This window comes from Artibeus jamaicensis, unplaced genomic scaffold (assembly GCF_021234435.1).
Source record: "Artibeus jamaicensis isolate MK-2021 breed Jamaican fruit bat unplaced genomic scaffold, CSHL_Jam_final scaffold_584, whole genome shotgun sequence".
Lineage (NCBI taxonomy): Eukaryota > Metazoa > Chordata > Mammalia > Chiroptera > Phyllostomidae > Artibeus > Artibeus jamaicensis.
In genome coordinates this window covers 5,131,732-5,151,678 of record NW_026522048.1, presented here as the reverse complement: position 1 = coordinate 5,151,678, position 19,947 = coordinate 5,131,732, and the positions used below count along the sequence as shown (strand labels likewise).

Genomic DNA, 19,947 nt, shown 5'->3' with positions numbered 1-19,947 from the left:
AAACCACCTAGTTTGTGGTTTACACATATTATAACATATGTTATAATACCTTGGGAAACAGATACAATGACTTTCACTAATTAAAAACTTGTGGCCAGTTACAAAAAACAAACCATTAAAGTTTAAAAATGTATCAATATGGGAATCATTATTTTTAAAAGATAACTTAAAAAAATTTTAAATTTAAAATGCATTGATTTTTTTCTAGTCTCTACACACTTCTACAGCAAACTGTTAAAAAGTTCACCAACGGTAAAGTATTTAATTTTTTTATTAACAGAATTGGACCAGTAATTGTATTTAGTGAAGAAACATTAAAATATTTCCTCAAAATAGGTTATAATAATAACCCTGTAAAATTTTATTGCTCTACAAATGAAGTGAATCTTCATTATGTTTAAACAACATATTTTCATACCCTACTCTTGACTTAAAATTGTAAGGGTACTTACGCTTTCTTTGTAAAGGAGTGGAAGCTAAGAAGCGATAGGTGACATTGATGGCTCCTGAGAAGTTAGATAAATCTCTGAAAGTGTGCACATAGCGTTCTGAATTAAGCTGATGGGTGGATGTTTCCCTTATGAGTTGTTTGTCTCCTTCCTGAGTGCCAACACAGAGGCAGAGGAAATAAATGAATAATAGTCATGAATTAAAATAAAGCTTCTCCTTATACAATGATTCTATGTGTCCAACATATGATATGTATATCATATAAATCTCAATTACTGGCACTGCTGTAGATCATTATCTCTCACTCAATTCCTGTCTACAGTCTCTGCTCCAGGCTCCCTCTACGCTGTTTTACTCTTAATACTGTACTTTGTTTTGTTATATATATACATTAATAATGAAATTATCTTGATAAAAAATCTCTGCATGAAAACTCCCAGTGCCTTCATGTTAAAATTCAACTCCTTTACAATAATTCAAAGATCTTAAAATTTGATATTAATCTATTTTACAATTTCATGTAAAACTAATTGCCACTAAATTCCTCAGTTTGAGTCATACATTAAGCTATTTTCTCTTCTTTTAGAACTGGCTCATAAAAAATCACCCATTATTTCTGATTGGGAAATTTTAGGGATAATAAGGAAAATGCAGTACTACATATAATTGGATTTTGTATAATTTCTTAATCAAAAATTTTTAGTCAATAACTTATTCGGCCACAATAATCGAAGGGTGTTGAGAATGCTGGCTGTGACGTCTTATTCACACGTCTTTCAGGTGCCTCAGGTAGAATCCATTTGCACCAAGTCAAGGAAAAGTCTTCAGCTCTTCCACTAGCTTTCCCATGATATGGGAAATATGCTCATTGCTTGTGTGCGTGGTATTTTGTTGGAAGTGAAAAGTCTGATTATTTTATTTGTAAGATCCCTTTTAAATGTCTACTTGGTAATGGACTTATGCCATTCAATCTCTGGGAAGGTTTGTATTTCAGAAAATGTACTCATATTTGGCTAAAATATATCCTGTTAGCCATTCATTGCTTCCTTTTCTTCCTTTTTTAATATAAGTTTAATTGTATATATTTTTATCTAATCACCATTTGATCAAACCTCTATTGATTGTATATTATTTGCAAAATGATGACTTACTTGGCTTTTGTATATGGTTTACTGCACACAGAATATGTTTAGGAACAACCTATTTAGAAAAAAAATGGTGATTTTTTGGGGCAAGATGTTTACTGTGTGGTTTTATGGAGACCTATTTCAACTCTTTACTGTAGAATGGCAGATTAGGGATGGGCAAGCAATTAAAGAGAAAGTGAATGCATTAAATAAGTTTGGTCCTCATATTATTTGGCTGTGGTCAATAAAACTTTAATTAAATCCTTGTTTTAAAAGATTAGTAAGCACTCAAATCCACAATTTACCTTAATTGGAACATTTATTACTTTGTGTCAATTTCAAATGTCAATGGAAAAGATGACTAATCAAACTTTTAAATCTATGGCAAGACTGGAATTTGTTTAAAATTAAAGTTGAGAATCGCTGACCGCAACAGGGAGGAGCTTTCAATCTGGTCCTTGCTACATTGAGATTCATTCTTATCTTCTTTCTGCATATTAAGTTCTGTTTATACATCTACCTTTGCTTTTTAACACTGTATTTCTATATTTTATATTGCTTTGATAATTTGAACAAAGAAAAGCTATTTAGTCTTTTACAAGATTTACAATGCATTTGCCATTTGTAAGTTACAGACTTTGAAATTATATAAAATTAAACCTTGAATGCTAATTTTTTAGAGATATAGTAATTAAATATCCATTGAATATGATTATTTTAAAATTTTACATTTAAATATTTTCATCTTTGTCTTTCTGAAAACCTATAAAACATTATTAAAATTTTAAATGAGAATATTTAGGATTGTCAAAAATAACTAGGACTCAGTTTAGCATGAACTACTTTAATAGTAATGTAATGGTGTCCATCATCAATATAGTCTAGAAGATATAGCTGTAAAATTACAGTAGTCACAACACTATATTCATTTTACCATTCTGTCCTTGGGTGATGCCACATTATAAAAGAAGTGCAGGATATTGGATATTACTTTAAGAATTCTATCACCAACACATAAAAATTCATATTTTTGTGATAAGATATAATATGTTCACCTTGATTAAAGGACATAGAATATAAAATATTAAAATGGAACAAATATAAAATAACTTTATAAAATTATCAAGAATAAGCTTTACCCTTTTCAGCATAAATAAACAATGAAACTTTTACCAGAGTCAGCCTTCTTGGCTGCTTTCCAGAGGCACATACCTGAACAGCCAGGTACTCTACCTGAGTACCTTCTTTCTGTAACTCTATGTTATAGTAAGAGTTATCAGTACCAAGAAGAAGCTTTATGAAAATCATTTTCTGGATGGGAATGCAATTCAATGGACTAGCTACAGAATAAATATATACCCTAATGGCTACTTTGAAGATGCTCACAGCCCAGAGGCTAAGTTGATTGGACATACAGTGTCTCATCTACTTAGTTTGCTTTGTGATGTTATTTGTCTTATACAACCACTGAAAGGCACATGTGTCTTTAATATGTGGCAACACACTGAACTGTTATATGCCCAGGATTTCAGGCCACCAATACATTTCCTAGCAAAAAGAGTAGAAGTGAATTTGCTGAGTAACTCTGGCTACCTTGCTACTTTTTTTACTCTGATTTCTCTGAATTTTAACTAGTATATTCCCTGAAATAAAAAAGACATGAAAAGAAAGACCAACTAATGTCTAAGCTTAGAAAATCACAAGTATTGTGTCATTTTAGAGTCAAGAGAGAAAATCAAGTCAGATAATTTTGTGGAAAATGAAATAACACAGATAAGATCAAAAAGGGGAAATGTTAAAAAGAAACTGCAGTCCTTTCTAGTAGGGGATGAGTTTTCCATAAATAATCAAACATTTTTAGAAGAACAATTTTAATGTAGTTTTATATTAATATTTAAAGAATGTTTCCAATATTTATACATACTAATATTGGAATAAATTTTAGCTCAAAATACAAGTTAGGTAGTTAATATCATCTAGTACATAGTGAAAAATTAAATGGATAAAATACTTTCATTGCATTTTCAATCATGGGGTTTCTTGTATTTTAAATCATTTTAACTAATTTTATCCAACTTGATTTGGGGTGATGAATACACAACAGTGTAAAGGTGATGTGTTGTAAAATATTAGAAATTTTAAAGCTAAGAACTAATTTCTTCTTGTACCAGGGCTAATTTGCAAATTTGATTAGATAGATAGGAAGTTTGTCCAGATATATTCTCATTATATTAACAATATAATGATACTGTTAATATGCAATATCGACCACAATTACAATATACAATGTACAACATAATACACAATATACAACAATTAACAAGATTGTTAATATAATGAGAATGGTTTACATGACATCAATGTAAACTGATAGCCAAGGACAGTAGCCTGCAATACTCATGTGTGAACAATGATGACTTCACTGTACTAGTCAGTGGGGTTGGCAGACTTCATTGAGTGAGTATGTGTACTGTGTGGTCATAGCATTCAAAATGACTGAGTGAGTAAAGCAATGAATCTGCATCAAGTTTTGGTTTAAGGTCGAATATTCCTCTGTGGAAATTATTCAGATGATTCAGAAGGCCACATCAAGGGGCAACTGGTGATTGGAAGCTTCAGGGTGACAATGCATTGGTTCATGCATCATGTCTCATGCAGAGATTTCTGGTGAAACATCAAATCACCCAGGTGACTCAGTCCCTGATGCAACCCAGACTTGGCACTCTATTACTTCTGGTTTTCTCCAAAACTAAAATCAACTTTGAAAGAGAAGAGATTTCAGACCACTGATGAAATTCAAGAAAATATTGCCCTGGCTGGCGTAGCTCAGTGGGTTGAGCGCGGGCCTGTGGACCAGAGTATCGAGGTTCGATTCCCAGTCAGGGCACATGCCTGGGTTGCAGGCCAGTTCCCAGCAGGGGACTCAGGAGAGGCAACCACACATTGATGTTTCTCTCCCACTCTTTCTCCTTCCCTTCCCCTCTCTCGAAAAATAAATAAAAATATTTAAAAAAAAAGAAATTCAAGAAAATATAATGGGGTAGCTAATCTTGATTCCAGAGTATTTTGAACAATGGAACGGAGGCTGGGAGAACTGTGTGAGGTCACAGGTATCTACCTTCAAGGGGGCTGATGCATCATCATCCTATGAACAATGTTACTTGTGTTTCTTGTATCTTCTTCAATAAGTATCTCCATTTTTCATATTACATGGCTGGATACTTTCTGGCTAATAAAGCCAGAGGAAATTTCAATGAGAAAGTACTTTTTAGGAAGAGCTACTTAATTAAATCATACCTTTTACATTAGGGGGCTAGGACCTATTTTTAAACAGGAATATGTAAAAATTTACAAAACAGAGCAATAATATTTGACATTTTCATGCATATATAATCTATTTCTTCTTACACATTTTATAGTGAATTTAAAGATATTTTATTCCAATACAAAGATGTTTGTTGTACACAGTGATCTTTTTTGTTTTTAAAATGAAACATTAAAATTGCTCCTGAAAGTGTCTCATAAATGCAGCAAATCACTGAATGCAAGCATCCCATCAATATCATGTGTTTGATTTATAAGATGTCATTTCCTTTTACCAGTAGACACAGATGCAAGAAGTAAATTTTTATTGCACAATTAAATAATTAATTAAGAGCCCTTTTCATTAATTTATTATCTTTAATTTTATTTTAAAAAGTTGGATCACATGGGCTTTGCTCAATTGTCTTTAAATCTTATAAAATTAATAATCAAGTTTCTAAATGAATATCATTATTAAGTTTCTCCAGTGCACTGTTTACCTAAATCATGCTTAGTCGAATTATATTAATCTGTGGTGTTTCAGCCATTGTGCATTAGCTGAATGGTAGATTGACAAATCCACAAGATCAAGAACTACACCTGACGATAAAAGGCCTAGACAATGTCAAGAAAATAGGAATCTGGCAGAATTCCACAATAGAAGAAAAATGCAAAAAAAAGGCATAGTGTTTTATAGGATACCTTCTAAAAAATCTGCGCATAAATCACATGGTTGCCTAATAGGACATGGAATAGTATCTGGAATATAGTGGATAGTCAGTAAACCATGTTAATTAATAAAATAAAACATTTTATTGAGAAATGGTCTGTGGTTACTTTCAGATTATCTGTTACTAAAGTATTAATTCAAACTTTCAGTATGCTTGCATAATGGAAAAGTATACTTTCAGCATACTTTTCAGTCCTCTATATGTCCAAATTTAATTTTCTGAAATATGTGAACAAGAATAATAACATAAAAATTAGGATATTTTCCAGATATCTTAGGCTCAGCCTAGAGAGAAAATGTGAATAAGCAATAATATCCATGTTATTCTCATCACATATAAAATTACTCTAATTACAAGAACAATAAATAATTGAAACAGTTTAAGTTCTCACAATTAAACAGAATAAATCCTTTTGGATATTCCATAATTCATTTAAAATTAATTAATATATTACATTAGTTTATCTTTTATAAACTGCTGAATAGTTTTTGCGATTCTATATCACTTATCAGTAAATATAAATATATAACTTGGTGGCCTTTTAGGGCAATTCAAAATCTAAATGAGATGTCACATATTGCAATAAAATATTACTTCTTAGCAAAATAACATGATTAGTATATGTGCTTCTGAAGCAGGCATGCAAAATAGCACAATTAATATTATTAATTAGACAATGAGATTTTATAAATGTTGATAATACAAAAAAGCAGAAAAGTAAGGTGCAATACCATTCAGCAAATTTTGTTCTACATATTTCAAATTAAAGCTCAAATACTGAAATGGTTTTGCATAAATTAATTAAGCACCAATGATAGATAACTTATTTGTAACTAGATATAAATATTTGTACTACTATATATATATATATAGTATTAAAAACATCGTAACATAACATAAAACAATTCTGAAGTTGGTAATATAAAATTAATGCAAAAAGCAGGTACAAAATATATGTGTTATAATTTTTCTCAAACTAAGGTTATTCTAGTAGCCTGGAATTAAAGTTAGGTTAACAATGAACTATGTCTAATTTGAGTGTGTGGGTGAAGGTTCCAACCAACTGAGCCACACAACTAGGTCTTAACTACGTCTAATTTGATTTAGGCCTTATTATAAACAACAATAACAAAAATCAACCTCCCAAACTTACCAAAACATAGCTATCTTCAATGTACAAGTTCATAAATAGAAGGAAAATTACAAGAACTCCCAAGAATGACACTGTAGAACGTTTTCGCAGGCATCTCATTTTATCCAGTATTTCAAATAGATGTTTCACTTGATGAAATCTAAACATTCTCTCCTGCAGAATAGAGGGACATAATTACTAACAATTAATTTGGATGAAAATATTTCTTCATTATGTGTACTAAGTACCAGGCCTTCGTAAAAATCTCATATTTCAACTGTCTAAACTAAAATTTATTCCAAAGTCACATGTAAGATTGGTATAGATTATTAATACATCAACATAAGATCAGTGAAGAGGTGTATATAATGTGGAGCAAATCAAAATGGAAAGGAAATCTCCGTTATTTCTGAAAAAAATGAATCTTGGTAACAATATTCTAAGAAAAAATAGATTTCTGCCCCGACCAGCGTGGCTCAGCTGGGCATTGTCCCACAAAGTGAGAGGTTGCTATCTGTGTCCTTGGTAAGGGCACATGATTATGTTGTGCGTTCAGTCCCCAGTCCAGGCCTGTAAGAGAGGCAACTGATCAATGTTTCTCTCTCACACTTTCTTCATCCTTTCCCCTCTCTCAAAAATAAATAAAAAGCATCTTTAAAAAATGGATGTTCAATGAGAAACAGAACAAAAATAAAGCAAATAACAAACATGTCAACTTTCATTAGTGAGGTATAACAATAAAATAATATCTCCCTCCCCCTAATATAATGTAATAAAATGGAAGAAACCAGAGAAGTGTGGACCTAATATTCATCGCAGATGCACTGAATGTGCACTGAAAAGAGCTATTGAGTGGGAAGTTAGAGGGAAGAAAATCACAAAGGAAATTAAAGGTTTGGGTGTTAGTCCCAATATATACTTGAGAACTTCTGAGGTACATTTTTTCTTTATTTTTCCAATAATTCTCATTAAATCAGAGTAGATCATGGAGTATCATCATAGCTGCAATGCCTTGCTTGGCATACTAAGTAGGGGTTTGGCTGTTTGTAATGATTTATGGGCTGCAAAAAGGCAATATTAAAGTCCACAAGATTAGTGGAGACTTAATATTTTTCCATTACCATCTTCTGTTTTGTGGTATCCTTCAGTCACAAATGCATTAAGATTAATGGTGGTTTAAAAAAATAAACATACCTGAAATGATCAAAAGACTAGTTGAATCATTTTGTCTAAAATTAAGTAGTCTGGAAATTGTCCCTGAGTTCATCTTTAGAATGAAGTATTTATATGCACATAGAACTTCAGGAAGTAAAAAAGGTCTGTACCCCAAACCCTTAGAACAATGTCTAGGATATGGCTGGAAATCAATGTCTATTAATGCAAGAAAGAAGTTTTGGATTCCCACAGGAAAGAATATTAGGCAATGGGAGAAAGGCTTAACAAGGGTAAAGAATAGAAAAATTCTAAAAAATATATTTTAAGTATTATTGTCCATTTCTTTTAGCTATATTTTTCTACAAGGATCTTTTTATTTTCCTTGTTTATGTGTAGCAGTTTTAAATATACACATATACATGCATGCAAATATGCTAATTGTTGCTTGTAGTAAAAGTATAGAAATATTTTCCCCAAGTACTTCTTGTATTTATTTCTTTTTCATATGACTTTTGTTACAGTATAATGTTTTGGATTCAAATTTATTTCACAATTGTGGGATTGTTTTGTACAATGTTTAAAAATTTTACCCTTTTTTTAATGTTTCATAGAAAGTCTCCTTTACTTTATTCTGGGGATATTTTTATGGATAATTTTTTAGTATACCTGGAATTTATCTTTGTGTTTTTTATTTGGCGGTGGAAGAATTTTATCTTATTTTTTTTCTGTGTGGAGAACTGATGGTCTCCTGCTCACTGTGCATTCGCTATAACTCTCATGCCTATTTCTGATGTTAGAGATGCATTTTATCTCATTGAGGATATTTCCTTCTACCCCTAAATTCTTGAGACTCTTTATCATGCCTGACTGTTGAGTTTTGTCAAATACTCTTTCTCCATTTATTGAGTTAGTCATATGGAGTTTGTACTCCTTTATTTTTTTGTTATGATGAATTATACTGATTGACGTTAGAATCCAAACAAAATATAATTCTATAATTAATAATTTTATTATTATTTCTATATTATAGAATTTAATTTTTTAACATTTTATTTTTGCATTTATATTCTTCAGACACATTGACCCATACTTTTCTATTGTCTAATAGTTTTGTCAGCTTTTGCTGTCAGAGTGCTGGTCTCAGAGAAGCTCATTGTGTCTCACTGCTAAGGCAATATTCTTCTGAGTACTGATACTCAAAATACTGAAAAGTTTCTCTATTTGGAATGATGGGAGCATGAATTCTTATTGTCTTTCCATTCCAGAAATTATTCTGTTTCCTTCCAATGATTCTTTACCAGCCATCATTAGTTTCCACTCATGCATGAATTGATAAATTCTCAGCTGAAGATGTAAAAAAAACCCTTTTCTAGATCTCCGGAGCTCTCTCTTTTCTCTCTCTGCAACTGCGCACCCCATGTAGCTTTCTCCTCTATGGTACTCTGTCTTTGGATTCTTTCTACTTCACAAGTGCAATTTTTTCAATAATGTCTTCTCAACTTAAAGAGAACACCTGTCTCTGAGCTCATTCCCCTCGCTCCTGTAGCATAAAGACCCTTGGCAGTAAGTGGGGCAACCACCTCATTTGTTTCCCTTCTTTCAGGAATCATCACCCTTTTCTGTTTGTTATGCAAGGTCTGAAACCTCACATGCTTAGTCTAGCTTTATTTTTATTTTTATGTTTTAAGGAGAAACAGTAAATCTGCCCCTTATTTCTCCTTCACAGATGCTTTTCAATTTCTTGGAAAATATTACTGCATTATTGTCTTATTTTTTAATGTTAGTTTTGAGAAAATTACAGTGACTTGTTTTTCTTTCCATTATAAATGACTAGGCACATATAAATGAATTGGTTGTGTTGCTTAGAAGCTTGTTGAATATTTTATCTTTAAGACTGAATCAGATATGCCTTGAAGTTATCCATTTTGGTCTATTTTTCAGAAACTACTAGGGAAACTTCAAGTGGTAAACACACTTATTAATTAATATATTTAACTGTAGATCTGTTTTTTAAGCAAAAGTAGAACATATGTTGGAGGAATAGTGTGTACATGCTATATGTTCTGACTAAACTAACTAAAATGTAATAAAAGAGTAAGAGGGAAGTAGAGTAAGTTCATCTATATCTACACTGTGTAGATAATATGTTTGAGTCAAAAACTGTGATTTAAATAAAATAAAACAAACATTAGAACAAAAAATGGAAATACAATTAATGAAATAAAGATACTAGTAAAATGCGACTACTCAAAAGAAATACGCAAAAATCCTTTGAATATGAAAATAAAATATAGAAAATATCTGCAAAATTTATCATAGAGAAATATATTAAATATTCCATAATACATAAATAATTATACCATATGGTAATAGAATTGCAGCTAAGTGCATTGTAGTAATAATAAATGCAACTAAGCTTAAATAATTTTTAAAGGAAAAAGATTTTTAAATTGGTGTGATTTGTGTATACATGCATATACATAGACACACATGAACTTTAATTTTAAACTGTATAAAAAGTAAATGAAACTGGGCCCTAGCTGGTATAGCTCAGTGGATTGAGCACGGGCCTCTGAACCAAAAGTTCGAGGTTCGATTCCCCGTCAGGGCACATGCCTGGGTTGCAGGCCAGTTCCCAGTAGGGACCAGTTCCCAGCAGGGGATGAACCAGAAGCAACCATACATTGATATTTCTTTCCTTCTCTCCTTCCCTTCCCCTGTAAAGATGAATAAATAAAATCTAAAAAAATAATAATAAAAATTAAAAAAATAAGTGAAACAATGTGATCCATAAAGGTTCATGGTAAAAGCATAGAAAAAGTATTTTAGGCAAGTACAAACAATAAAATACCTTAGTTTGCAATTGTGATATAAAATGTTGGTGTATATAGGCCATAAACACATGAAACTATACTATTAAGTCTATTTATAATGCTAAATGCCATGATTCCCAACAACATATGCATGACTAAATAACACAGTGAGCAACTGCCTAAATCAGAAACCAAAGAAATTCAAGAAGTCAAAAAACCTAATGCTGGGAGCCATGAATACTCACGGATCAACTCAATTCAAGAGTCCAAAAATTGTCAACTATTATCAAAGAAAAATGCATAAATCAAGAATTCTTAGAAATATAAGCATATATTTATGGACCCAGTTAGAGTGAGGGATATTAATATTCTTATCCCAGAATTTGACAGTTTAAATAGTCAAAAATAACAAGGATAGAGAATTTAAATAATCCTGTTATCTCTTACTATTTTGATATTTGTGTGGGTTTTTGTCAACAAAGTGTATATGACAGCAAGGGAGTATGACAAATGTTTTCTGTCTGACCATAAGCCAATATGACTCGAAATAATCTAATAAAGGAAGAAAGAGCCACATACCACAAAAGAGATGCTAATGGTTGAGAATACTAAGGTAGAAAATGGATGGAGAGAAGTGGAGAGCTCTAAAAGCAAGGTAACTCTTAGACATCGGGTTAGAGTTGTAAAAACCTTAGTCTCTCAGGGGCTCAGTGTAAAAAGGTAAACATGTTGAAAAAAGTAACTAATAAAACTGGTTATTTATTGAAAACTACTAAATCAAAAATGGCAAACACAGCCTCACTATCCCATGTAAACTGAAAGTATCAACAGCGTGTAAACATTTGGGTTCACATTTTTAAACAGATGGGCACATCCTGATAATGTAAACTTCCATACAGCATGCCCCTGCTTGAAAATACCATTCACACAAATGAGGACAAATTACTTGAGCAGTACTGTGATTCCACATTCAATAATATCTTATTTGTTAGAAAATTTCCACTAGTCTTGGAATAATTTTAGAAAGGGCAAAAAGTATTTGTCAAAGGTCATGAGTTGATTATTACAGATTAGGTTCATTTGGAAAAAGTCCACTCATATTTTGATGCTTTGAGTGAATTGTTGCCTCAGGTTGATTCATCATCTGTATATACCTTGAATGTCACCAGAGATTCATTTGCTAACACATGCTACAATGCACTTTATCTTTTTCAAGTGCAATGGGAAATGCTGTATAAGTTTTGTTTAGCAGTTTTACTGCATTTTCAAATACAGCTCCTGTCACAAGTTTATAATATAACACATTTATGAATACAATTATAGAAAAGAAGAATATATAATATCTCTATATTTCTGCCTCAAATGTATGCAGAGTTGGCAAAGCTGGTTCAGTAAGACTTCATCATTTTTAATGTAGAATCATATTATCTTTGGAGACCCAGGTGCTGAATATTCATATATATGAAACTACTGTAACCAAACTTCAAATATATATATATATATATATATATATATATATAATCATTTTGATGTAACATAAAGCAAATGATTCATTTCTATCAGAAAAATAATTTCCACTCTATAATTTCTTTCATTAAGATTATTATACATAAATATATGTGTAAAAATACTCACATGTAAAATGTATATTATATATTATATATTTACAAAAAATTGAAATTGCGAATAGTACATAGCACAAATTCCTATACACTTACACGCACACAATTACATGGCTAGAGAAAGCAAGAACTGTTTTCACCAATATTGAAACAGGTAAATCAATAAAAAGGTATTATTTTTTTCATAATATAATACTGATCTTATCTGGAATTTGTCTTCTCAAGTTTATAAACCATCACTTAAAAGGATACAAAACCTTCCAGGTAATTTCCTTGTCCTCCTATAATATTGTTCCCTCCCGCCTTCTCTTCTGTTCATTCTTTACAACCTGTGGCACCACATAACTTATCCTAAAACTGCTTTTTTTAAATTTAATTGTTGTTCAAGTACAGTTCTCTGTTTTTTACTCCCATCCCAGCCCACTCCCTCAGTGCTCCCCACCTCCCTCCCATTTCCATCCCTGTTAGTTTTTGTCCATGTGTACTTTATACTTGTTCCTGTAAACCCTTCCCTTTTTCCCCTGATATTCCCTCCCCTGTCCCCTCTGGTCCCTGCCAGCCTGTTCTCTATTTCAGTGTCTTTGGTTGTATTTTGTTTGCTTGTTTGTTTTGTTATTTAGCTTCCTGTTAAAGGTGGGACCATACTGAGTTAACTTCAAATTTTAGACCTCCAGCCTGAGCCTAGTTCCAGTTTTTAAATAATGACTATTATCTCTATCTATATTTCCCGCTGACCACGCAAACACGATTATTCTAAAGTTATAAGATAATATTTCCTTCAGCTTGCCCCTTCTTCCAGAATCTCATTTTCGGTTGGCCTTTCTGTTTGACTAGTCACATCATCTCAGAAACATTGGCTCCCTGCACTCCCACAGACACAAGCCAAGCCCTGGCTCCAGTCCTCCCTCAATCTCTCACCTGCCACACGTTCTCAGGGCCCTCATCGGAATTCAGGAGTTCAGGTTATTCCTTCCTTTAACTTTGGCAATAGCGCAATACATTACTGAGAGTTTTTCCTACCTGTTCACTGTTACTCGTTTATTTTTTAAGTGTCATCCCCCAAACCCAAAGTGGGACGATGTTTTGGAAGTTCTGCTCCCAAACCGGAAGTGGGAAGATCCACACAAGAGAGGTTGTGTTCAGTCTGTTTCCAGCCCAGGAGCTTTCAAAAGATGCCTGCTTAGCAAGGTTAGTAGGGCAGACATAGCAAAGCCCTGTTGTGCAGCAAGGCGGAAATGAAGAAAGCTGCCTGTAAATGACTGCAGTCATCACGGTGATAAAACAATGCCCAGTGGTAAACCACCCATTAGCGAGGTAGCAGACCCAGCTCTGCACAGAGCACCAGGAGGAGGCCCATTCAGACCCGGATTTCCCGTGTTACCTAGAGCCCGGATTCATGCAGTGATCAGTGTACAGAAAAGCCACATCCAGTTGGTCTGTTTCAGTCCTACTCTTTGCAAAATTGGGGTAAAAGAAAAGAAGGACCTCTTCGAGAGTATTTTATTTCTTTTTCAAGTTCAAGAATTAGCTATGCTTTTATTTGTATTCTGCATTTTATGAGAAACCGACACTTGGAAGAAAATTGAGGAGTGTTTGGGCAGGTAGAGGAGGCAGGAGGCCCGAACAGTTCTGAATCAGAACTACAATTTCTTTATCCTGTGTCCTACTTCTGCTTCTCACTCCTGAGGTATTAAACACACACACACGCATGCACAAACACATGCACAAAGCTTGTTCTGTTCTGTGATAATAGCTGCAGTTTTATATTATATTAAAAGCAAAAAAATGAAGCCCCCTGTGATGGGAACCCCCATTGCTTCCAGCACTCTCGCCCTTTACTGCTTCCCTACAAGCTGTGTCTACTGGAGCCTTGCCAATCAGCTGGACTTTGAAGAGGAGCCAAAAGACCAGCAGAAAAGACATTGTAGGCCAGCATCACCTTTCTTGACGGTATGGAAAACAGAGGCCTGGCATCTTCTGTTTGGGAACACTGACATTTATATAGGTTGTGTCTTTGCCCAAAGTCACCCACCTAAATAGAAGAAGAACATTGTAAAGTTGCCACCATAGTGAAGTTTGTATTGCTTGTGGCAGGAGCTTCAGTAATTACTGTAGTAACTGAAGGAAAAATACAAGGAGGGATCCCCCCAAAATGGAATTTAGTTATAAAAATTGTATATTTATTCATACATGTTTAAACTTCAGTCACCTTCAAAATATTCTCCATTTAATGCAACATGCCTACTGAGACTTTTTTCCGCTGCTCAAAACAGTTTTTGAACTCCTCGATTTTGATGTCTTTTACTGCTTCTGCTATTTATTGTTTCATCTTTTCCACAAGGCAAAACATTTCCATTTGAGGAATTTTTTTACCTGGGAAACAAAAAAAAGTCGCTCGGGGCTAAAACAACTGAATAGGGTGGGTAGGGCATGGGTGTCATGCCATATTTGGTAAAAAACTGCTGAATACTGACTGGTGTGTGCAGTCGCACCATCATGAAATAGGCAAACACACTGAGACTTCAAAAAAAGAAAAATCACTGACCCGGCACTGGCTCTCACAAAAAAAAGCCATCTGGTAAACTGATATAGATGGGTTCCTAGAACACTCAGCTAAAGAGGGAAACCTGTACTATAAAGGATCTGCCCCCTAGAAGAAAACTCTGTTTATTTTTTTGTGAGGATCCAGACTCCTATGAAACTTCAGTAGCTTCATCCAGAGTTTCAAGATGGGAAATCAGCAGATGTGAGCTGCTAACTCCAATAGCCTCTCTTTGAAATGTATTGTTTTTAAAAGATTATCTTCTAATGTTTTTGTTCATAAAATTCCACATCTTTTAAAACCCAAAGCTGATGATCACAAAGACCATTGTTCAACTAACTTTGCCACTTTGACATTCTACAAGATCGACCGTCTCTGTGGTTTGAAAACCTCAGAGTGTGCGTGATTGTAGGGACGCAACTCCACAGAAAGGGGCCTCATCCAGTGCTCTTGCATGCAGCTCTTACACTGCTGCAATTCTTTCCATAGTGAGCGTCAGTGGAATGCCTGACAATCTTCCAGACAATTTAAAAAATAGCTAAGGGATTATATTTGCTTGAAGGCTAGACCGGTGAAAAGAAAGGATTGAGGAAAATTAAAAATAATAACCTTTTTGACAATTGAGTTCATATTTTTGATAAAATGGCTGCTTCCCACGAATGATTAATTGCAGAACAGCCAGTCAAGTTGGACAATACCTTTTAAAATTTTTTTAAATAATTAATTTTTGTTAAAACTTATGAGCTGTTTATTTCCAAAAATTTTTATGTGATATTTTCAGGACATGGTTGACCAAGGGAAACTGAAAATCCAGAAAGGGAAGCTTGTGGATAAGGAAAGGTAATGTGTAAGAAATCTCTCTTTTTTTAAACTTTAGTAAGAAAAGTTCATACAGTTCATTGGAACTTTCTACCCTAGACACCCGATGTTCTTGCATCATCGTTCTGTCACAAAGTTTACATCACCTGTCTCTAAACAATTTCAGAACCAGCATTCATCACAATAAGATGACCTGGTATGGACAGGATTTGGACTCACTTGGGAAAACCACTGTTTGAGTGCAGACCCAAGCTACGGGAACTGATGCTGTGTGCAGGTGGGATAGTTTGCGGGGAACGACGCAATTGCCTAACACCAACATCAGCACGCCTGTAACTGGAAATGTAGCAGATTTCCATGAAAGACCCATTGGACCCTCCTTTGGAACTCAGAATCGGTCCTGTATTAGAAGTAAAACTGTGTAACATGGCCATCAAAACTATTCTGCATGTTAGTTCTGTAATCCCTACCCCTGGTTAGAGAAATTTAGGAATTGTACTGTTTACAAGTAACAAATACCAAAAGACATTATTTGATGAAATGCAATTTATTTTATTTTTCAAAGGCCTAAATATAAAATGTTTTATGTTTGGACATGCTTTCCTATATCATTCCTTCCCTACTTAGCCTAGGTATATTTTCTGTATCATTTTAAGACAAGTGGTGTTCTCCACAGTTGCCTCATGTTTAATCTCCATGTATGTGCTCCTTTCTATTCCCAATTCTTGGATTTTGGATTTTAATTTTTATGTCTCCAAAATGCCATCTTCTTACTAGAGATTTTTATGAACTGATATTAAGTTAAGTATTGTTTTTTTAATTTTTAAAAAATCCTCAGCCAAGGGAGTATATCTTTATTGATGGAGAGAGAGAGAGAGAAACATTGATGTCAGAGAGAAAAATCCATCTGTTGTCAGCTGAATGTGCCTGATAAAGTATCAAACCTGCACCTCAAGGGCATTTGTCATTGCTTTGAGGGAGAGAGATTGGTTTCCTCCCATGCCTGCCCCAACTGAGATCTAACCTCGGTATGTGCCCTGACTGGGGATCAAACCTGTAACCCTTTGGTTTATGGGGTGATGCTCCAACCAATTGAGCCACACAAGCAAGGGCAGAATCTATATTTAAGTTTATTTTTATTGTTGACACTATTACAGATGTCCTCATTTTCCTCCCCTTTGCCCATCTCCACCTAGCCCCTGCCCCTCTTCCTTCTGGCCATCATCAAACTACTGTTGTCTGTGTCTATATGTTATGCATGTATGTTCTTTGGCTAATCCTTTCACCTTCTTTACCTCAGTCACTGTCTTTCCTTACTGCTGACAGCTGTCAGTCTGTTCCATGTATCCATGCCTCTGCTTCTATTTTGTTTGTCAATTTATTTTTCTAATTACGTTCCACATATAAGTGAGATTTTATGACATTTGTCTTTCTTTGACTGGCTTATTTCACTTAGCCTAATAATCTGTAGGTCCACCTGTGCTTTTTCAAGAGGTAATATTTTCTCCTTTTATATGGCCATGGAGTATTCTATTGCATAAATATTTCACTAATGAACTGATGGACACTTGGGCAGCTTCCAAATCTTGGCTATTGTAATTAATGCTGCTATGAAAATAGGGGTGCATATATTCTTTCAACTTGGTGTTTTGTGATGTTAGGGTAAATTATCAGAAGTGGAATCTCTAAGTATGAAGACAGTTTCATTTTCATTTTTTTTAAGGCAACTACATACTGCTTTCCACCGTGGCTGCACCAATCTGCATTTCCATCAACAATGCACTAGAGTTGCCTTTTCTCCACGTCCTTGCCAGCATGTGTTGTTTGTTAATTCATTCATGGTACTCATTATTGTATATATGAAGTGATATCCCATTGTGGTTTTAATGTGCAACTCTCTGATGATTAGTGACATTGAGCATTTTTTCATAGGTATATTGACCACATGTGGGACCTCTCTGGAGAAGTGTCTAGGTTCTTATTCAATTTTTAAAATTGGGCTCTTTGTCTTTCAGGTGATGAGTTATGTAAGTTCTTTATGTATTTTGGAAATTAACCCCTTATAAGTGTATCATATGTTTTGTTCACAGATGGGAAGAATTAACATAATTAAAAACTTTATACTACCCAAAACAACCTATAGATTTCATGCAATTTCTACTAAAACACCAATGGTGTATTTCACAGAACTAGAATTGCTCTAAAAATGTATATGGAAACCCAAAAGACCTTGAATAGCTTCTGCTATTATGAGAGAGAAGAACTGTTTAAGGTAATACCTTATATCAAACTATACCAAAAGGACACTGTAATCAAAATAGGCTGGTGCTGGTATTAGAACTGGCATTAGATGAATGAAACAGAACAGAAAGCCCCAGAAATAAACCCATGCCATTATGGTCAACTGATATTTGACAAAGGAGGTAAGAACATACAATGGGATAAAGAAAATCTCTTCTATTGGGAAAAATGGATAGGTAAATACAAAAAATGAAACTAGACCACCAACTTACACTATACACTAGAATAAACTTAAAAGGGATAGAAGACTTAAATGTAAGCTGTAAAATCATGAAAATCTTAGAAGAAAATATAGGCGGTAAAATCTGAGACATCTCTCATGTGATATATTCCCTAGGTGATATATTTTCGCCAATATATCACCCAGGGAAAGGGAATCAAAGGAAAAATAGATAAACGGGACTACCTCACACTAAAAAGCTTCTGCATAGCTCAACAAATGGTCAACAAAATGAAAAGGGAACCCACTACATGGGAGAACATATTTGCTAATGATACTTCTGATAAGGGGTTAATTTCCCATGGAACTCTGGAATCTTGCCTAAGAGCTTTCCTGCCATGATGCAAACCTATAGTGCCATCTCTAGGCCTTCAGCTGCGAAAATGCAAATGACTGTATGAAACTTAACTTTGTTCCTTATCAAACCACCATAGACTCTTTTTTGTTTGTCTCATAATTTTATTTAAGTAAGAAGTAAGGATAATACCACTTGTTAGTGTGATATTTTAAGGGGTTAAAATACTTTGTAACTGAGATAACACAAAATCGTTTAGGAGGTTTAGAAACACAGCATAAAAAATTAAAGTTGACACTGTGGACACTTAGAAGACCAGTAATAGAATAGAGTGGCTTATTCCAGAAGAGCCTCAACTAGAGTAATCTAATCTGCTGATTATCAGAATTTAGATACGCTGCAAAGTTGTAGAAGGCACACAATTTGCAGATAGATAATATTTGAATATTTTGGACCATCTACTTTATCTTTAGTACCTTATACACTTGCATATATATGTAAAATAAATGTTCTGTAGTTGTAACACTGTGAATATGCATTTTTTATATCAAATTGTTGCTCATGGAGGTTGATAAAATATTAGTTGTACAAACACATTACATTTCTTCTTGGGAAGACACAGTGTGAGAATTTGTGTGCCAGTTTTCATCAACACAAGAAAAATACCCATTTATTAAAGAATTGATGCTGATATGAAGTGACAATTTAATTATTACACTGTAGAGCTATTTACTTAGAGTGCATATGCTTTAGCATGTTATCACAAATTCATCATGTCTTATGTTACTTGGATTATATGCAACAGACCATCCAGCTCTGTAGGGTAAAAGCACACTCCTGCAATGCCAATTCTTTCATGGTTGTGTAAGGGAATGGAAAAAAAGGAAAACCCTACCTATCAGAATGAATGTGGCTACATTAATCTTCCCAAAGGCACTAAGCTGTAACTTATATTTTATTTAATAGTCTATTTTTGTAACAACAGTCACAATGCAAAAGGCAATTTTATTCCTCAACACATATGGGGTTGTATTCAAGATTTAACCTCACATCAGGGAAAACATGAATGAAGCCTTGCAGTCAACGGTTCATCTGTCTGACATGTACCAATATGTGCACCTGACTTGCTTGGCTTGCCTTTTTAAATTCTTGCTCAATTTGTTTTTCTACTTCATTTAGTAGAAGGCTGCACATGCCCTCAGGGCAGTATGCAATGCTTTCTGATGAACGGAAAGAATGTTGCTGACATAACAAAAGCTTCATGAAGCCACAAAAATGAAAAGGGTTTTATAAAACCTGATTATTATTACATTTAGCACAAAAGGCTCAGATATTGATAGAAGCAGATGTAATTATTTTTTCATTTAATATATTTTGTTTTACAGTCCTAAATTGCGTTGGCCATTTGTCAATATCGGTAGTAGCATAGTGGAAAAT

At 33.8% G+C, this 19,947-nt stretch overlaps 1 protein-coding gene across 2 annotated transcripts in view; it reads right to left on the bottom strand.

The window, feature by feature from the left end:
• Positions 1-19,947, bottom strand: part of MGAT4C (MGAT4 family member C) — a 337,535-nt gene that overhangs the window by 3,414 nt on the left and 314,174 nt on the right. For both annotated transcript variants that reach the window (XM_053658791.1, XM_037158558.2), the window contains exons 2-3: positions 6,765-6,917; positions 453-600 (exon numbers count right to left, since the gene is read on the bottom strand). In XM_053658791.1, coding sequence (XP_053514766.1) covers positions 453-600; positions 6,765-6,911 — 295 coding nt within the window. In that variant the 5' untranslated portion in view covers positions 6,912-6,917. The remainder of the gene's footprint in view (positions 1-452; positions 601-6,764; positions 6,918-19,947) is intronic.